Genomic DNA, 20,236 nt, shown 5'->3' on the forward strand with positions numbered 1-20,236 from the left:
ATGGCTTCATTGCTGCTGAAATTTCCTAACAGGCTTGCGTTTGGGTCGCAGAAGGTGATGTGGAGGCCAGATGTTTACGGTTTTACTTTTTCTGGCATTTATGACCTCTTTGGCTTGCCATAGAAGTGGTCCAAAGGCCCCGTTTACTCTTAGACTAGATGCTGCTTGCTGAGAAAAACTACAAAACCAACCTGCAAAAAGGTTCTAAAACCAACCATTACTTTTAAAAATATTTGAATACCTAAGTATTTTTTGGAATAACAATAATCTGAGATAAAAAACTGTCAAAGAACATAGATGTTAGGGAGCCTCTTATAATGCTAAAAATGTGGCATGGGGAGCAATGGTTTCTCTTAAAACCTGAACGGGCGTGTTTTCCCGCAGTTATCTGGGGATCAGTGGCTGTGGGTGTTTGAACAGATGTAGACACATCACACCGGCTCAATGCGAGTCGACAGTGCAGTTTTTAGAGGCTTTCAAATGAGCTGACACGGCCCCTCTGAGAGGTAAGTATGGCATATTCCGGGGGGAAATTCGCCACGATTCTGTTTGTCATGCTATTAAGGAAAGCTGATGGTTGCTGTTTCTGTAAACACTTACCAACACGGCGCGGGCTAATGCTGCTGAAGGAGATTGCAGACAGCTTCTTTTTCTGCCTTCGACTCCGAGTGAATAAGCTTGCAAAACTCTCAAATGCTCGCACTAATCAGCGCGGTGAGTTCCCATTTTCCGGCCAACACTGCTGAGAAACGATAACAATCCGGTGTGTGTCGGCTTTTGCAGAGATGTCTTCATCTTTGCTGCTTTGTAAGCAAGAGAAATCATGGAACAGCACCTAAAGAAAAGCTTACAGATGGAGGAAACAGACATCTGTAACACGAAACCTGACTTTAAAGACCAACTCCTATGAAAAATATGTTTTGGTTGTTTCTAGCTTGTAATTGTAGCATCTTTTTCATGATGGAAGACAGCTTAAGATAGCATCTCTGAGTTTTTCTTCATTCGAATCACTGTGATTTAGGAGCAGATTAAATAATTCTGTTTGAAAAAGATCATATTTGTCATGTAGAAGCTACAATGGTCGGACCACAAGCTCCCTGCTCAGATCCGTTGTGATGCACCCACTTGTTCACTTGTTGACGATTGGACCCATGTACATTTTGGCATCTGCCTCAAAAGAGCTCCAATTTTTCCTGTCATTTTTCTTGCACTGCTAACATTAGGTTGGAGGTGTGAGGGGCTGTAAGCTAGCAGGAAAGTGAAAACCAGGCACGTCCAAAGTCCGCCAAATGCGGCAAATTACCACATTCCTTTCAGTGTGTTCTAAAAACTGGGCTCATCATTTCTTAAATGTGTTTGGCTAAGTTATGTTTTAAGCAGTTGTAAACCTGACAACACTGTCATGTGACCCTTCTGTGACACTTTTAGGATCATTTCTAAAACGTCGCCAGAAAATAAAAAAGAAAAGTTGAGAGTGAGGGCTGCTGCTTCCAGAAGAAGTGGAAACTGGCATATTTGTGTCAGAGAAACATGAAACAGCCGTCTGCCTGAAATGCCAAGAGACAGTAGCTGTGTTTGGGTGGTTCAATATCAACAAGCACCACCAGGACCAACGCATTCTCGTCATGTATGGACGTATGGTTCTGGCCCCCTCTACATCACTGTTTGATGTTTTGGGTCTCCCCAACTTGTCGTTTTTTGACATGCTGGCTGTTCCTATTAAATCAAGGGTCCCCAGCCTCCGGGCTGCGAGCTGGTACTGGCCCATGGGCCGCTTGGTACCAGGTCACAGACAGGGAAAAAGTGGATATGCAAATCACGCCTCCCCAATCCTTGGAATGAGGATTGGTACCTAAAACTGATACCCTAACCAGGTACCAGTTTTGCGTCCATTAGCATGTCCGGAATCTCCTTCAGTACCACGTCCAGTACCGCCTCCAGTACAGCGTCCCAAAAGTTGGGGTGATAGGATTTAATTTGAACAGCCTGCAGGTCAAAAATTGGCAAATTGGGGACACCTAAAAAGTGGCGTGGATGGTGTCCAAACCATAAGAGGACCGCTTGGTAGGGCTGGGCAATACTTAGCATTTACATATCGATCCGATACCGGTCAGTATCGCCAATATTAATACCAATATCAATATTTTTCGTAAATGTGGATGTGACACATCAATCCATTTTAATTGCAGCAAGTGTTTTTTTTTTCTTTTGTAAGTTTCCCTTTTTTCAATTACTTGATGAACATAAAAACAGAATTAAGACAATATTTTCAGTTTAATGGAAAATAGTTTACGCTGATGCAGAAAAGTTTCAAACAAAAGTGCAAATATCAACATCTGCAGGCTGGTATCGATCAGATCAGATACTGATATCAACTTGAGATCAATAGTATGGATATGTTGGATCGATCTGCCCTGCAGAACCACTTGGTACCAGGACAGAGACACATATGTTTTGGTTTGGTCCCCAATCCTCTGGATGCAGACCACTACCGGTACCCTAACTTAACCCGGTACTGGTTCTGAGTCCAGTACAGTGTCCCAAGGGTTGGGGACCCGTGATTTAATGGGTAAAGCCAGTAGATCAAAAAACGACAAGTTCGGGACCCCCAAAACATCAAAAATTGACGCGGAGGGGTCCTGAACCAAACGTCCATATATGATGAATTGGGAGTGAGAATGTCTTGTTAGAAAAGCTAACTGTGCAAAAAAAATGACAGTAGTTTTTAAAAAAATGTATTTAGTTGACGTCAGGAAAATTACGCAACTGGAATAAAATGATCATTGAATAGTTCATTTGCAGTTAATGTTACTGAAATACTTCAAAGAATCTCACACTTATTGGTGATCCTCAAACATTTTCACCTTACTCTACCTCTCAGCAACAGAGCAACTCAGAGGTGAATTTTGAATGAACAACTGCAGAAACTATGTCCCATAAAACGACTAATTTTTAAAAGTTTTGGCTAAAAACGACCACTGAGCATGCTTTTAAAATAAATCAAAAGATGATCAGAGTGGAGCTTAAGTCAACTCCTAAAACCTCATCTGTTTCAAACTGTTATTTTTTTATATGTCCTTTTAAAATAATATATTTTTAATATTATCATCATTATTATTTTTATTAGACAGAGGAAGCAGGGAACTGGATCGGTCCTGATTAGTTTTGGGACATACATCCACTATATGAGCATCTATCTCTGGTATAATTGATCCCCAATTAGCTCTTCATTTTTTTTATGATCTATTTCCATCTGCATAACAGGAGTGTCTGCGAATGACACGTTCAGTCTGCAGCCATTCAGATGGACACAGGAGTTATGGGTATTCACCAGAGCAAATGAAGGTGTCATAAAAACTCTGATTACCCCCGTTGTAAAGAGGATAATCTGCTTTTATGGGATGTTCTGCTCTGCGTCTCAACAGTGTGTCTGCGCTGCTGATGGTCCGGATGTGTCCATCTGCCCTGAATGAACCCACACTGGAGCACAGGGCGCTCATGCTGCTGCTGATGACATTCACTGACTCCTTTTCAACTTTTGAGAAGGAATTTGCCTGAACTACTGTGAATATTTGTCCACTTATGGAAATCAATCTGTTCGTCCATCCATCCATCTAGTGTTTGGTGAAGGCAGGATCCCCTCTGAAGTTCTTCCATTTATTCCTTAGTGTGGAGTAAGTTCCAATGAGTTATGAGTAACTGATTACTTAAGTAGTATATCACAGTAATACTTTAAGTTTATTTTCTACAAAGTAGTGTAAAAACATTACAAACATTACATTACTTGTTTTTCTTAACTATTGTGTATAATCTTTTATCACTGAGACAGTTGATGTCTATTTTTTAAGTTTTAGTTTAGTTTTTAATCTTTTTTAAACACTGTCCTTCATTTGTTCTCTAGTTAATGTTTGTTTTTTGAGTCGATATCCTATATTTTTTGTTTCTCTGTACTAAACTGCTTAAAGCAAACGGTTGCTCCCCCAGAACAACATTAATGATCATTTAATTTCATTGTATCATCACATTGATTACTTTGTGGTACATTTGTAACTTTGTATTAAATTCTACTGGTAACTCTTCCTCTCCATGCTTGAACTTATTTCTAATTGTTTTAAAATTTTTCTTCAGGTTTTTTTCTATTCAAGGTGATGCCAAATTAAGTGGAGTCCTAGACTGAAGGGTGCTTTGCAAATTAGTGACATACGGCATGAAGGGGTCAAAAGTCGTACAGCAGTCATGTCACATGTCTGAGACAGCAATACCGTAAGGTGAGGGATTACCGTATTCTTCGGACTATAAGTTGCTCTGGGGTATAAGTCACAGATGCCAAAAAAGTTAACAATAAAGGAGAAAAACATCATTTATAGGTCACACCCCCACCCAAATGTAGCAAAGACGCATCTTATATTTTGACAAATACGGTACTTTTGAACTTTAAATACAGTTAAGCTGTTATTTATTATCAATTGGCTGTAACTTGTTTGAGTTATGTTTTAACAGTTGCAACAAATAAGAAGGGAAAGTACTCTTACAAATATCTATGAGTTATTTGGAAGAAAGAAAAAATGTGTTAAAAAGTTGGCAAAACAAACATTGAAGGCAGCGTGCTACATTTGTCTGGCTTACCAAACTTCTAAATTTTGCAGAAATATTAGAAGAAAAGGACTTCTATTGTACTATTTTGCAATAAGAACGTCTGAGAAATGACATATTATTATAAACTCTTTGTTGAGTGATGTTCGTTAAACAAATGTTTTCTTTATTGTTTTATTGAGGATAAAACTAACATTTAAACCTCTTTGCAATGATGGTTTGTTCCATTCATTAAATATTTTTGACTGTTTCTGCAGCGTTTCTCTATTGCTCACTAATAAATCAACTCTTCACATCACCAAAAACTAGTTCTCATCATTTCTATGCATTCTTAAGAAGTTTTTTTTAAAGACTAAGTCGGTAATTTGTGAAAAATTTGACATTTTACTTTGAAAATTTCCGAGAATAATAAATGCAAATCAACATGAATATCACAAGACAGAAACAAGAATTTGGTCAAAATGTTTTACATGAATTTAACCATAAGATCACTTTTTGATTCTGTTACAAGTTAAGGAATGGAATAAAACAGACATGTTGGGCTGTAACCAGATTCTACTATTTATTACACATATTACATTCTTAAATAAAAATGCTCCACTTAACAGTTCTTGCATAGATATCTTACAATACCAATTTAGAAAAGAATTATGAAACAGACCAGTAACAAAAATAAATTTTCTTCTTCCTTAATAAAGAACATTACCGTACTAACATCATATAATACAAATAATATTTTAAACACTTTGTACAGCAAAAATCGTAAGTGAAACAAGAGAACTTAAATCCAACCGAATGGAGTTGGCAGAAGAAAGGAACGCAGAGTGGAATAAAAGCTTCCAGATCCAACGGTGATATGAAGTATCAGATACGGAGCTCTGCCAGGACGGATGAGAAGCGCAGTGGTGAGGTGATCAAACACACAGAAGCTTGTCATAGTTTCCACTTCTACTCTCGTCATCCCAGAAGATACGGAGCTGGGATTGCTCGACAGAGGTGGTCTGTCTGTGAATATTTCCTGGATTATGACAAGATGGGAGAATACCATTTCCATGAAGTAATATATGCTGGATTTGCCAATCAGTATGCAGGAAAAAGAATTGGCCAAAACGAGTGCACTTATGAGTTCAACTTTTTTGAATTTCTAATCTTCTGAAAATCTTAATCTGATTTTGTAAACGTAGCTGTCTTGTTTTGGATCTACAGCCTGTTTTTATGTATTAAATGTATGCAGAAAATCCCACTTATGCAGATTTAGATTGTTACATTACATGAAGGATGAAGTGAGTTATTCTATAAGACCAAAAGTATCCTGTAAAACTATTCACATGAACATTTTCTTACTATATATATTCAAAAAAACTGTTTATATTGGCAATTAAAAAAGAGTGTGGCGGATTAGACTCTTGGGTTGGATTTTATTTGTTGTTTTTTTTATTTAAAGCTGTAGGTTTTAAAGTAGAATATCAACAATTTTAATATACAAGCAGTTTAGAAAAAGCTGGTAAATTTCTTTTAATCAGGTCCGTAACTAAATGATAGAAACTTTAGCTTAAGATTAAAGATTTAAGATTTTAGTTTAGATTAAAAACTTTAGTTTTTTTATTTATCACAAAATTTAATTGAAGTATCTGAATTTATTAATGTGTATGAAAAAAATGTTTTAGTATTTTGGCTTAAAGAGGAATTGATCACAACAAAACACACATTTTCCTTCAATTCATAGCACTAAAATGACTGTATATAAGCAATATTAGTACATGTTACTAACTATCTTGCTTAGTTTTAGCTTAATTGACTTGTATCAAATTAAAAAAATCCTATTTCCACTTAGCCGTACACGTGGAAAACATTGTTAGCATTTCGCTACGTTAGCTTAACTAGCTAACAAGTGATGTCAAATCGACTGGGAACAAATTTCAGATGACTAATTTTTGGAGTTTTAGTTTTTGGAATATTCCTCTCACTGTACACAATATTATCTTACCAAAACACTTTATGGTTGTGTGGTTCTGGTGTTTTGGAATCCATGTAAATTTTCAGTGACGGATATTTGCAGCTGCACATTATTTAAAGACTTTCTTGATTTTTAGGAAATGACAGTAACCCAAACACAATCCTGTTTTAGACCAATCCTTTCTCCACATACTGAGAGGCTTTCCAGAGTTGGAACTAAATTCATTAAGACAGAGTTTAATGGAAAATAAAAAAAAAAACAAAGTAGTTTAAGATAATATTTAGCTGGTGCTTTCATAAAGATACTTAAATCTCAACAAAGAAGCTGTCGGAGCGCCCACGCCACAGAGCTCAAGAAAGAAATTCTCAAAAACGGTTGGATGTCGGAGCATGCTGGGCTCCAGAAGGACTTTGTGGGTTTTTGGGTGAAGAGGGTTTAGTGCAGAGTGTGGAGTGAAGCGTTACAGATACGTGGAGCTTAGATGTTTGGATTTGTTATATACCTACACATCAAGCATGAACAAACACAGTAGTTACCGACAGTCATTCTGGGATGCCACTGATGCCACGGAAGTTTAACCAAGTCTGGCTAAGTGTTAGCGAAGGACACGCCCCCAGAGGAACAGTGATTGAAAAAGGCATTTCACTGGAGGGTGGGGCAGGCTGGTCTGACTCCCCAACTGGATTAGTAGACTATGGTTCTTGGTGGCAAAGTACATCCTAGTCATGTAAAAAATAAAAATGTTAAGTGGATATTCGACAGAGTGCTTAAACAGACTATGCTAGCAGTGTGAAGAGTGCGATAGCTAAATATAATCACGTTAAGTGCAATGGCTGCAAGAACTAAAGCAGATCTACAGAAATGTGCTGTTGCCACACATGGTAAGTTTCAAACAGAGAGGTCTGCATGTAAGATCTCACGCTATTTACAAAAGCTGCCAGGAGGGGCGCTAGTCGTCGCTTCAGACCGATACGGTGGGACATCTGAAGCCTGGGCCTTCGGGAAACATCTTCATGTGGCAACGGAAGAAGTTTTCAACCGGAGTTTCTGCAATCGGAACATAATGACCTCTCCTCACTTTTGTCCTCTGATTCTGGAGCCTGCTTCAGAAAAGTGTTTCTGCAAGTTCATAAATCTGGCAAACGAAATTTTGCTCTTGGTTAGAGACGCGTTACATTCATAGATCCGTTAAAGCGATTCCACATTTTCATAAAGAAAAAAAAAAGGGTCTGGATGTAAAAGTTGTTTAGGTTAGATTAATTTAAAACGGAATATTTAAAGGATCTTTTAGTAGGTTTTTCTTCTACACTTAAGATGAGAAGATGCAATTATTAGCACATTTTGGCGTCCGACTGACTGAAAACAACTGTAGTCGAATGGATAAAACTCCAAGGTTGTGTCAAAATTCCTTCACTACTCACTACTTCATGCACTATAGAGGGCGACTGCCATTTTTTAGGGCTGTTCGAATTAACTATTTCAAAATACAGTGACCTGGAAAGTTCCCAAAAGTCTGAAAGATTGGCAAAAATATACCACAATGCATTGAGTTTGAATAATTTATCATTTGAAAATAGGTGAGTAAATTTGTATTTCCCAAAATTGATCAAAGTTTTAATTATTAGAGCCCAGTGGATTTCATAAAGTATTCATAAAAAATATGTTTTTAGTTTGGCAAATGGTTAATGTCATATTTGGCTTTTAAAAAAAAAAGTATGGTGTCTGGATTACGTTAAAAATCAGGGTACTCTTTAGGGCAGGGGTGTCAAACTCATTTTGGTTCAGGGGCCACATTCAACACTCATGATTATTGTTATTAGAGCTATTATTATTATCTTTTTGGCAACAGCATTTTGGTAATTTTGGTGTTTTTATAGCAACTTAACAGCAGTGAGGTTGGTAGGGAACCAAACTGTCTTGCAAATGTATTTCTTGATGTATTGTGTTGGAATTGCACATTGCAGCCATTCCTTTAAATAACCATAACTCACCACAGGAATGGGCTTGAAACTTGCTTTTTTCCCCCAAACATCCATATTTTTTTTTCTTGATGAATAGGCTAGATTAAACCGTCTGGTGGGCCGAATGCGGCCCGCGGGCCGGAAGTTTGACACCCCTGTTTTAGGGGTTAGAGAGTAGTGAGGGAATTGCGACACAGCCCTAATGACGTTGGGACAATATTTCTGTACCACAGCAGATTCAGATTTTTTAAAGAGTTACAGTCCGCCTTTGACTCTGAAAAGAGACTTTCCTGATGCTAAGAGGCTAACTTAAACTAAAGCTACTCGCTCTTGCTTTAGCTGCTAGCGCCACTACTCTAGGTGGCCCATCAGACTGAAAACGCAATATTTTTTTACATTTACGGAGCAATTAGTTCGGCTCCAGTTGACAGCGGACAGCAGCGTGAGAATGCTGTGAAGAAGGGAGAGCGCGTCTGCAATCAAGATTGAAATAATCCCTTATTTTTCCACCTCCTACCCATCATGCATTGCCTGCGCGCTCCCTCTCTGATGGGTATACTACATTCACAACAGTTACCTTGCAAATCTTTGGGAAAATGTGTTAAGTGTGCATTCAGAGCAGGGATTACTGCTGTGGACACAGATGAGGATGACCATGGAGGAAATGGAAAGAAGAGGGACGCCTGATGGATGGGTGGGGATTAAATCTCTGTTGGGACTGTACACTTTAATGGTAATTTATTTGGATTTTAAATCGTGAAAAAGCAAAAAACATTGAATATGTATGTGAGTTCATGATTTTTCATTAATCTTACTTGCAAAACATTAAATGCATATGTGTGGAATCAGTCGAGCTTAAGGTGTGTTTTTGAGACTTTGAGCGATCTCGTTAGCTCAGAGCTAAAGGATTACCCAAAGGTATCGGTGCTGATAGGAGCTGCAGGGTTGCAGCTACATGGCCTGGAGGAACCTGGGAGAAAAATAAAGAACCCAGAGCTGCAGAAAACTTTCTTTAGTAGACTGAGAAGACAAAAACTGAAATTATTAGCATCTGAAGGGACTTTGATGACTGTCAGGATTGATTTCAGTTCAGATTTGATTGTTTTGTACTTCTGACTTCCTCAACTAGACCTGGTCAAAAAAAAATTATCATCACTGAGATACTTGTATTGCAAAAGATGGCGTAAACTGCGATAGATGGTTCCCTTAAATGTTTACTCACAATCTCATGGCAGCTTGAAGTATTTCACAGATTTATGCATTTGACCAATCAGATGGACCCTTCACATCGTTGACCAATCAAATGGAGTCCTTTTATGTTAGATTTCCGCCTCCAATGTCCACGAGGGTGGAGTTTAATTTAGAATTATTTTGACTTTTATTGAAATAAAATTGTTGCAGGGAAATAGAAACAACGTTTTGTCATTTGTTCACGTATCGCATGTCAAATCATCATCGGATTATTGATCAGTAAGATCGCACATCGCGACTTTTCCTCTAAACCAATTACTATTTATGTAGATTTTTCCCCTCAATGAACACTTTTAGTAAGCGATTCTGAAATTGTTTTTAAAAGTCAGAAGAAGTTTTTGACTCCTTTCAGTTTCACCATCATTTGATTTCCTTACTAATTCTGAAAACTGGTAATTATTATTTTTGTACTGAACATGATCGCCACTAACGGTTCTTTTGATATCAGAGAAACAAATAAAAAGCTTCGATGGGTGCTCAAAGGAAGAGGAACTTTGTCTGATAAGAGTTTCATGTACTCAGAGGAAGCCGGAGTCCGTGAAATGAAAAGCTGTTAGAATCGTTTTAATGTTTCTGAGCCTCTGAGATCAGGGAGTTTGGTTTTATGCACGAATGAATGAATGAATGGAGTTCACTGTGAGGGGGGATCGTAAATAAATAAATAAATAGAACAAGTAAAAAAACATGATTAAAACAAAAAATTCTCCCTCAGAATCTGCTTGGAATGAAGTCTGGACGGCTGCTGCCCTCACATTCTGTTTAATATGAGGGCCAACACGTTATTAATGAACAAAACTGGCAAAAAGTGCTCATGATCATCATTCACCTATGATTGTTTGTTATATAAAGTAGTGCCTCGACTGTTTTAGAGGGACTCCATCATCCAACTGAAAATGACAAATTAAAAGCTGGAAAAGTTCAGAAAACCAACATTTGCTTCTATATAAATATGAGATGTTTTCTCATATCCAGCAGATGGATAAAAGTTCATAGAGAAAGCTGCCGCTAGATAGAACGTTTTTTTTTTTTTCTTTATCAGAAGATGAGGCTCTCTCTGCTCATGGCTGAAGGTTTTTGGTATTGATTGAACCCCCCTCCCACCACAGAGGTGAACATTTGTATTTCACCTGATCACGTTTGGCGAGGCCAACTGGCAGGAGTCTGGTGTGAACCCCCACCAGCTCTAGAATTCTCCTGCTTCACCCAACCGCACCAGTCGGCATCGGTTAGAGTCAAAATGCTGGCATGTGTGGGGAGGCATTTTAATGACAACAGAGGTCTGTTTCAAATATTTAGCAGACTTTGATTGACCAGTGGTGGATTGCAATAACATTTCTGATTTCTTAAATGTTACAAAACATAGTCACGAACTCTGAAGTGTTTTAAATAAGGCGTAAAGTTCTGCGTGAGTGATTGTTGAAGAACATTCTCACATCCAACCTTCAGCCAAGAGCAAAGCTTCTCTTCTACTAAACAATAGTTTCTACATCTATTGTGAAGAAAGATTCAGGAGCAGAGTGTATTATTTCAGGAGTGTTCGTTCATGAGCTGGAGAGTGTGTGTGTGTTTGCCTGTCATGCAGTGTTTTGTATTTTTTAACCCTGTTCACAGGTTTAATAATGATCTAAAATTGTATGTTGTCTCTGTGTTATCAGAATAAATGTGCTTTGTGTGTGTTAAAGTGAGACAGTTTTTTTTAGTATGACTTTAAGAAATCTTTTGTGATTTTTTTCATGTTCCTTTTTTCCTTTTTTGTTGCTGTCAAAGAAATAAAACTGAAAAAGCACAGGTAACATTGGAAAAAAAAGTCAGTGCAGTCAACGAATAGGAAACAGGCAAATGCGACAGGCCTTCTGCGACCTGGTTTGTTCGGAACCAACAGGAAAAAGTTGGTTGGCGTCTGGAGTCCGAAGTGATGAACCGAAAAGCAGCTTTTTTTTTTTTTTTTTCCTCCTTCGTTCTTGCTCTGCAGTGTTGCCGTGGAGATGAGTCTGAAAGCTCACAGGAGTGACTTTCAGAACATTCTTTGAAAGTAAAAGGACTTTAAAAAAACAAAAAAAAAACAACAACCTGCCAGTTTTAGCTGGATCCTCTTCCTGACTGGTGGAAAGCTAAACTGGAAAAGGTCATCCAAGGATTTCAGCTGCAGCACAAACAGAACCACAGAAATGAAGACTTCTCCACTTTTTTTTCAAATAAAACTCCATCCGCTGATTTGTTGCGGGCTGCAGGTGCAGAGTCAGTTCCCTTGGGATTTGAGTTCTTCTCTTCCCACACATTCTGCTGAAAACATTGTAGGTTTTTTAAGTTTTTTCTGTTTTTCTCTCAAACCTAGTGAGTTTTAAGACATTTTCTCCAAGAGAAATAAGAGCAAAGTGTCATTGTTTTTAATAAGAACATTAAGAAGAATTAATATCCTCTAAGTAGATAAAAAAAGGGAAGAAAGTGTCGCTGCGCATTTCTGTCAGATGGCCTGCGGAGGCGGCAGGCGTCTCGGTGAAGGTGAGAGATGCAAACGCCCCCTGGAGGAGAGCCTGAGAGCTGCAGCAGCTTTTGCCGACCGAGGTCCCAAAGGCGCTCCGAAAAACACCCCTCACTCCCGGGCCCTGGGTCCGATTGTCAGTCATGCTATTAGCCAGTCAGAGTAGCCTCTCCCACAGATTAGGCATTGTTGTTTTTCTTCACGTTGATTTCAGAACCTGACTGCGGCAGATGGTGGTTTCTTATGTTCAAAAAAGCATGAAAGAAAGTTGAATATCGTCGGTAAAACACGAACAGCTATGAGAATTTCTTCACTGAACTACCTCCTTAAAAAAGTGACTGTAAACACCATGAGTAAAGATAAAGAAATAAGGCGGCGGAGTGTGAGTTGGGTGTGTGTGGGTTTGGCAGTGTCCAAGCCCCCAGAGCGGCGTGAAAGCGGCCGGGGTTCACCGGGATGATGCAATCAGAAATCCATGTGTGAAGTGTGAACGGCGAAAAACTTGAAAGTGAAGATTTAAAGAAAAACAACAATCTAGCTGCTCCTCGTTTCCATCCGGTTGTCGGACAGGACGAACGGGGCGGGTGGTGGGTTGCTAGTCTGCACGTTCCTCTCTCGCTCCTCCTCTTCTTCCGTTGCTCCTCCTCTCCCTCGCCTGCTCCTCTCGCTCTCAAATGTGCCGTTTCATGTGCAGAGCCAGGTGGTCCGACCGGGAGAAACACCTACGGACACAACAGGAGAAGCCAAGAGGTAAATACTAAAGCAACGTCGCAAAACTGCCACAGGAAATACAGAACCCTTTAACACTGAAGAAGTCGCCCATGAGACTTCAAAAATATTGAATCATATTTTTTGGGGTGTTGTAGAGTGACCGTTCTTGTCCCTGTGTATGACCCTTGACTGTATGAGAGAACTGGACCTAGTGAGTATGTAGTCACCCACAGAAAATGACTTGATTCTTGCTCCAATCAAATAAACTTAGTTCAGTTATCGCAGGAGAATGGCGCCATGTTGAATCCAGAAAATGTCAGACAGTATTGGTTGTGGTGTGAACTTGCAGAACGTTCACACACTTTTTCATACATTTTAGATCTTTTTTTCTTACTTTATAAATCAAGGATAAGATATTCGGAGACATGAAAGTATCTCTACGTTTGGGCTCTGTCCACTTTTACTTTATTTTATCGCTTATCTTCTACATCCCTTACTACTTCGAGTGATGTATTTGCTGGGAAAAATGCATAAATTCCCTCCCAAGAAAGTAAAGCTCAACATTTTTGGGTTCTCTAAAATATTTATAGGCTGTCTGCACTCACAACAAGTACCTGTAAATCTTTTTCCATCTGAAATACACTTCAGTTGGGTTCACTTGGAAACTGTGGGTGTTGGAAAATAGATGTCTATATCTACCACATGCTTACTGTTTCAGTAGCTGTCAAAAAGGTTGAATCTGAATAGAAAAAATGTGTAATAAAACCCCACGAATATTCAAAAATGACTTTTGAGTTGCTTTATCATAGACCTAAAGATGAATAAAGACCTGCTCAGCGAGGGATTCTCTAAACAGGACTGGATCACGCTCGTAAATCACCTCTGCAGCTGATCATAAAACACAACTGCTGAGACTAATTAGATATGCAGAGTGAACACCAAGACTGATGCAGGCGGGCTGGCAGGGCTCCTTGATCCCGGGCCGTTTAACTCTGGTACCAAGTGCACCTGATGACATAAAACCAGGAGGCGGTGATGTACGACACACCGCGGGATTCACAAGTGTGTGTCAGTTTTACGACCGCTGCTTTATCGATCGCGGGCGCATAAAAACTGAACATCCGCAATTATTTTCAGCTCAAATGATATGACTAAACGAGAGGCGAGAGCAAATGTGGGCAATGTGGGGTTCAATGTCTTACCCAAGCACACTTTGACACATGGGCAGGCACAATGAGAGCTAAACCTGTGACAAGAGGTCGACCACTCTACCTCGGTACTGCTGCAACTCTGATTTGTGTGAAAATGTTCGGGTGTCCCCAATTTGTGTGTTTGATGTGCTGGCTATTCCAATTAAATCCCGTGCCCCCAACTTCTAGGATCGGATGCCTTAATGGACGGGGAACTAGTATCAGGTTAGGGTTAGGGTATTGGGGTTTTTGGGTGCCTGTCCACGTCCCGAGGGTAGCGGACCCTAGGGGATTAGCATATGCATTTTTTCCCTGTCTGTGGCCTGGTACCAGGGGTTGGCCCTTGGACCAGTACCGGTTTGCGGTCCAGGGACCCCTGATTTAATAAGAACAGCCAGCACATCAAAAAACGACGAGTTGGGGACACCCAAAATATCAAAAAGGGATGCGGAAGGGGCCCTAACCATATGTCCATACATGACGAGTTCGAAGTGAGAAGGCTTTGACCTGGGACAGACCTGACTCCAACTTTCAAAATTGTAAAAAATAAATAAGTTTTGTCCCTTGACATTTTAGTCAAAATAATCAGGACAAATTTAATTTTCTTACAGCTTTCAGGTGGGTAGTTTTTACTGAATGTAGGTTTTCTAGGGCATCGCAAACAAGTATGAAAACTTATGTGAATCATCAGCCAGCAGGGTTGTGGAGGCCTCACTTCTATCTAAAATCTAGTTTTCGTAAAGATGAAGTTGGTCACCAGATATTCCAGTTTTTGTTTTTGTTGGTTGTCAGTGTGGAAAAACCCCTCTTCATTCTGAAAATGAGTCCAAACAGCTGAACTCTGCTCTTTGTTGTCCCCAGTCAAGCGTTTCACTTCGCTCCTTCGCCAGCCATGTGGTACCTACTGTACACCTTCACTGGTCTGTGCATGTGTGTGTGTGTCTGCACAGATGGCCGTGCCAGCCTCTGTGTCACTGTTGGGTGGGTAGGGGGGGTGTTGCAGCCAGTCCAGCTGGTACCTCCTCACCCCTCCTTCATTCCCCTAAAATACACACATACTTCCTTATTATCCTCCTCTAACCTCTCCTCTCTCCGCCGGTGCTCCTGCTCCTCCTCCCATCCCCACAGAAACATCAGGGGGTCTTTGCTTGATTAGGAAGGATTAATAACACAGTCCTGTGTGTACTTGTGTGTGTGTGTTTGTGTATCCCCTGGAGAAATTGTGTCACATTGAACATTCTATCAAATGTTAACTTCTCCATGGCTGCCACTTTCTGCCATTCTTATGGAAATGTTCGGCGCTCTCCACCCACCACAGATGTGTCTGTGGTGGGTGGAGAGGGACTCTGTCTGGTACTGTACTGTGTGCTTCTGTCCTGCTTAGATTTTGTCAAAAAGCTAAGGAGAAAGGGCAGAAGGGTCATCAAGGGCTACAGTTATTAAAATGCTGTAAAAAGATGATTGGAAATGAAAGAAAATGTTGTTAAATCCATTTTAGTCTCACTTTTGTTCATTTAAAATTTTAGCAAATTCAATGACAGCGTGGTCACATATGAAAATTATATTTAATTTAAAACTTTTTAAAGCTTTTAAAACTCAAATACATTTAAAACAGAAAATTTAACAACTAAAAGTAAAATCGATGTATTGTATGTTATGTAATGAGGCCTGGGCTCATTAAAGACAGAAGTTATTAAACTACAAATGGAATATCAATGTATTTTCTTTCAAAGATTTTAAAGTTTTGTTTTTAGGTAATATATATATATTTATAATACACATTCTGACATGTAGTAATGAGTCATTCAATCACATAAAGTTTTAATCCCAGTTTAAACCTTTATGTTAAAACTGTTGCTCAACACGGTTCAGGACAAAGAGTTGATACATGAATGTTTAATGAAATTGTGTTGAGACAAATCAAATTATTAACTTGTGAGTCAAATGGATGCTTTTGTGATTCTTTCGCCTTGAATTTTTACAAACTCCCACATTGAGTAAGTTCAGACTAGCCATCTTCCAAACCCGCGTAATCTCCTTTTGGAGTCACATGGTTGCTGGAGCCTATCTCTTCTACTGTTGGGCAAAAGTAGGGGTACAGCCTGAACAGATTGCCAGTCTGTTGCAGGACCATAGACTTACACATGCACACCTAGAAACTATTTAGAATCAACAATTAACCTATGAAGCATGACTGTGGAAGGAAAGTGGAGAACCTGGAGAAAACACATGCATGCACCAGGAGAACAGAGAGATAAATCACCTGAGATTTGAACCAGGGCCTTCTCACTGTAAGGCAGGAGGGCTAACCACTACACCACCATGCAGCCCTGAGACAAAACCATTCCCGTGACCTGCAGTTTCCAATAGACTTCACTATTCCAGCATGAAAAGTCTGAGATTTATCAGACAATGAGGTCAAAGATGATCTAAAGCAATAATGTACATATAAGACAAACCCTTCAGTACAACTGTGATGAATTTAAAATTCAGTTCCCGAGAAAAAGGATCACTTCCCATTGGAGTGAATGGGAACTGACTTGTAACTTACAGACCCTCTCCATTGAAAATGGTGTTTCTGGTGTTTTTACATGTTCTTGTGGCATTTTTCTGAAACTAAAGGACATATATTAATAAAATTAGGGCTCAAATCTTCATTTCTGTTTCTTTATTTAAATCGTTAATATATATATTTTTTAAAAGTTGTATTTAATACGTAGCAAATACACTGGGCCACAAGCTCCCTGATCAGCTTAATTCTTTTCTTATGCATCCACTTCTTGATGACTAGATCCATGTATGTCTGTTTTTTTGTCTGAGTTGATATCTTGCAGTAAACTGTATGGTTGGATAGCACTGATCAGAGGTGGGGACTTGAGTCACATGACTTGGACTTGAGTGAGACCTGAGACATGAATTTGATGACTTTAGACTCGACTTGGACTTTGAAAGCTCTGACTTGTGACTTGACTTGGACTATAATATGTATAACTCGTGACTTGACTTGGTCTTTAGACCTCTGACTTGGAAAGACTTGCTTTTTTTCCCCCAAATCCAATCCAGCCGGAGTGTATGAACAAAGAGCTCTCATCAATGGGGAGGGGAAGGGCGGAGTTGCTCCGTGCCTAAAGTCCCGCCCACAACTCAGAGACACATTTCTATTAAACTACTGCCTCTCTGCAGAGACTATGTCCTAGGTTGTTTTATTTTTTGGCTTAACTAAAGATATATGGATCTGCAGCTTAGGTCTTGATATGTTGTGCAACAGGCTGGCAGTGTTTAGTAACCATGGTTACCATGTTAACCGTGAAGCAGAAAGTACATCTGAAGGCTTACACTGAGTAAATGCTTGTTTAATAAATCCTTAAACGTGTTTCGGCCGACTTCTTCTACCTCATTTGAGCTTCAGAACACTTCACTTCGTCAGCCACAGTCCCTCAGAAGTCGTCGACCCCCCTCCACCCATAACGTGAGGTGGAGCCGCAGACGTGAAGCAGCTTACGCCTTTGTGTTTCCCAGAATTCTTGTTATGTCCCGACATTTAAATATTCATGCAAACCAATTATGACTTTGCATCTAAATGCTTTTGTGTTTCTGCAGTTTTGTGTTCCAGGGAGGAGCGAGTGCAGCACCAGCACAGCACTAGCTCTTAGGCGGGATTAGAAGCTGCCAGCAGGTTTGGTGGGGATTTGATGTCTAAAACCTAAACTAGAGGGAACCCAAAACAGCCAATTACTCTGTCTCTGGGGCAAAAGTTTATGTGTGTGTGTTCTGTAGATTGGAACACTATTGCAAGCCCACACACACATGGAGTGGAAGCAGAGCTGGCATTTGGTGCCACTCAATTAGATGCAACCTGCTTGCCAATAGCCAGAATCTATTTAATAGAAGCATGAGTAAGCACACACACACTTTTCTCTTCTTCTTTGAGGGCCAGATGCCAGCTCTGATAACGGTAATGATCCACGCGGGTCGGCCAACAGAACCCGGCTCTTAAAGGTCCATTATTTTTTTATTTTTGTGTCTCCACGTCGGTTTGACTAACAGGACGGACGAGGTAAACGATGTTCACCGAGGCGTGCTGCTCCCTCTCAACGGCTCCCTCTCTGGAGTGTTGCCACTGCTGCTCGGGTCAGAGCAGACGACAGGCTGTTCTGCCAGGAAGGCTGTAGCGCTGGTATTAACTCCAATCTCATAACATTTCTACCAGGCTGTGGGCGTTTTTACGACTATGACACAGTTTGGAATAGTCACCCAGACTCTTCATAACTGCTGCTGCATGTGTGTCAGACAGAGCAGTATTGGTAATGCTACACATGTACTTATCATTGCTGTAATAGGATCCAGAAATGAACCTGCAAAGCTAACCCATCTGACTGAGCAGGTGTGCATTGTCGAGCCTGACGCAACGTTCACACCGGCCGGGCAACACGCGTTCAAGCAGAAAAGTTACATGTTTTGGGCATAAAAGTTCAAGCGTTACTACGCATGTTTTCAAGACCATTTTTAGAATCCATGCATGAAACGCACATTCAATGGACGAGTGTTGACAGTGAAATCGGTTGACCAATCAGGGCTCGGATTGGTAGTGACGTATGGATGATGTCCATTTTCCTTCACAGAAGTGACAACCGTTTGAAAATTGATCATATTTTGGAATAGAGGGGTGAAAGAAAACGCTTGAAGCAAGATTTATGAGAATTGAACAACAAGCCTCTTCCAGTTGTAGGTACATGGAGAAGTATGAGGTATAGTGATGCACGATGCATGACTTTTTACAACCGATACCACATATTTTCCGGCCTCTTGTAGCCGATACCGATAATCAACCAATATTTTTTTAATTTTTAAGAATTTTTTTTTTGCAAGTACAAAGTAAAAGCGGATGGATCTTATGTATTTCAAAAAGTTTGTAGAACTTCTCGTGCGTTTGTTCTACTGCTCAATAGCAAAAGGTGTTGAGGCTTTCATAAACAAATAAAAACGCTGATGGTATCAATCAAATCCTTTATTACTCCCACAATGGGGATATTCTCTAAATAATGATTAATCCTTTAACATCAGAGCTTTAGCTCTGGTGTTCTTTAGACTATTGCGACTCGTCAACTGTTTACAAAATGAACGTAGTTCCATTGGTTTTTGAAGTGGAGAAAGCAGCCTTGGAAGGACATTCAACACTTTACAGTAAAGAAGTGGCTTTGCGACGTTAGGCAACACTACGTTAGTAATGTTAAAAGACCCATTAGTTGTCACTTACCTAGGTGTGTGACATTTGTTCTGGACATTTGACCCATTCCATAGGGGAGCGGTGAGCTGCAGACACAGCTGCACTCGGGAAACCATTTGGTGGTTTAATCCCACAATCCAACTCCTTAATGCTGAGTGTCAAGCAGGGAGGCACTGGGTCCCATTTTCAAAGTCTTTATAATGACTCAACCTGGATTTGAACTCCCAACCTTCCAGTCTCAGGGCGGACACTTTACCACAAGGTTACTGATCTGGTTATGTGCTGCTTATGTGTTGCAAAACGATGCAAAGCCAATATGCGTCAAAATCAGTAGAGATTTACATTGATCATGTAAATCAAAGAGTCAAAAAGTGTGTGTTATTAAGGTGCTGCCAGCGATCTCGCTGGAGTTGAAAAGTTAATGCACAAAAATCATGTTATCAGTTGCATTTAATGGTTGATCAGTACTAATCAAAGCAATAAAAGCAAACAACAACACATTAACTTATTAACATTTATGTTAAAAGCTAAATTCACAGAGTCAGGTGCAGTTCATTATATAACCACAAGGAATTTTTTTTCTGAAAAGCGAGTCTTTCCCGAATTATAACATCTAAGTGTATCAATCATTTTAAAAGTTTAACCTTCATTCCAATTGCCTATATAAATGTTATTTTTCTTAGTAGCTCAGTTCCATTGTCTGTTGGTAGTTTAGCATTAGCAACATCCAAAAACTTGCAACACTAAGTTAGCATTGAAGTAGTAGACAGTTATTCACAATTAGCGGGGTGCTAATTTGATGCTACATGCGGTTGTTTTCCCAATATGCTTTTTTATTTTCAGAAAAAAACACCATAATGTGAC

General features: G+C 39.7%; 1 protein-coding gene and 1 long non-coding RNA gene across 2 annotated transcripts in view; one reads left to right on the forward strand and one right to left on the reverse strand.

The window, feature by feature from the left end:
• The first annotated feature begins 283 nt into the window (after window positions 1–283).
• LOC112154818 lies at window positions 284–4,491 on the forward strand. The gene is made up of 3 exons (XR_002920716.2): window positions 284–506; window positions 3,265–3,345; window positions 3,426–4,491. It is a non-coding gene; the product is annotated as an uncharacterized LOC112154818 (long non-coding RNA).
• Window positions 4,492–5,130: 639 nt separating this feature from the next.
• The window catches only part of klf7b (Kruppel-like factor 7b), a 78,903-nt gene continuing 63,797 nt past the window's right edge, over window positions 5,131–20,236 (reverse strand). The window contains exon 4 of the mRNA XM_024286518.2: window positions 5,131–12,966. Coding sequence (XP_024142286.1) covers window positions 12,915–12,966 — 52 coding nt within the window. The 3' untranslated portion in view covers window positions 5,131–12,914. The remainder of the gene's footprint in view (window positions 12,967–20,236) is intronic.

This window comes from Oryzias melastigma, linkage group LG21 (genome assembly GCF_002922805.2).
Source record: "Oryzias melastigma strain HK-1 linkage group LG21, ASM292280v2, whole genome shotgun sequence".
Lineage (NCBI taxonomy): Eukaryota > Metazoa > Chordata > Actinopteri > Beloniformes > Adrianichthyidae > Oryzias > Oryzias melastigma.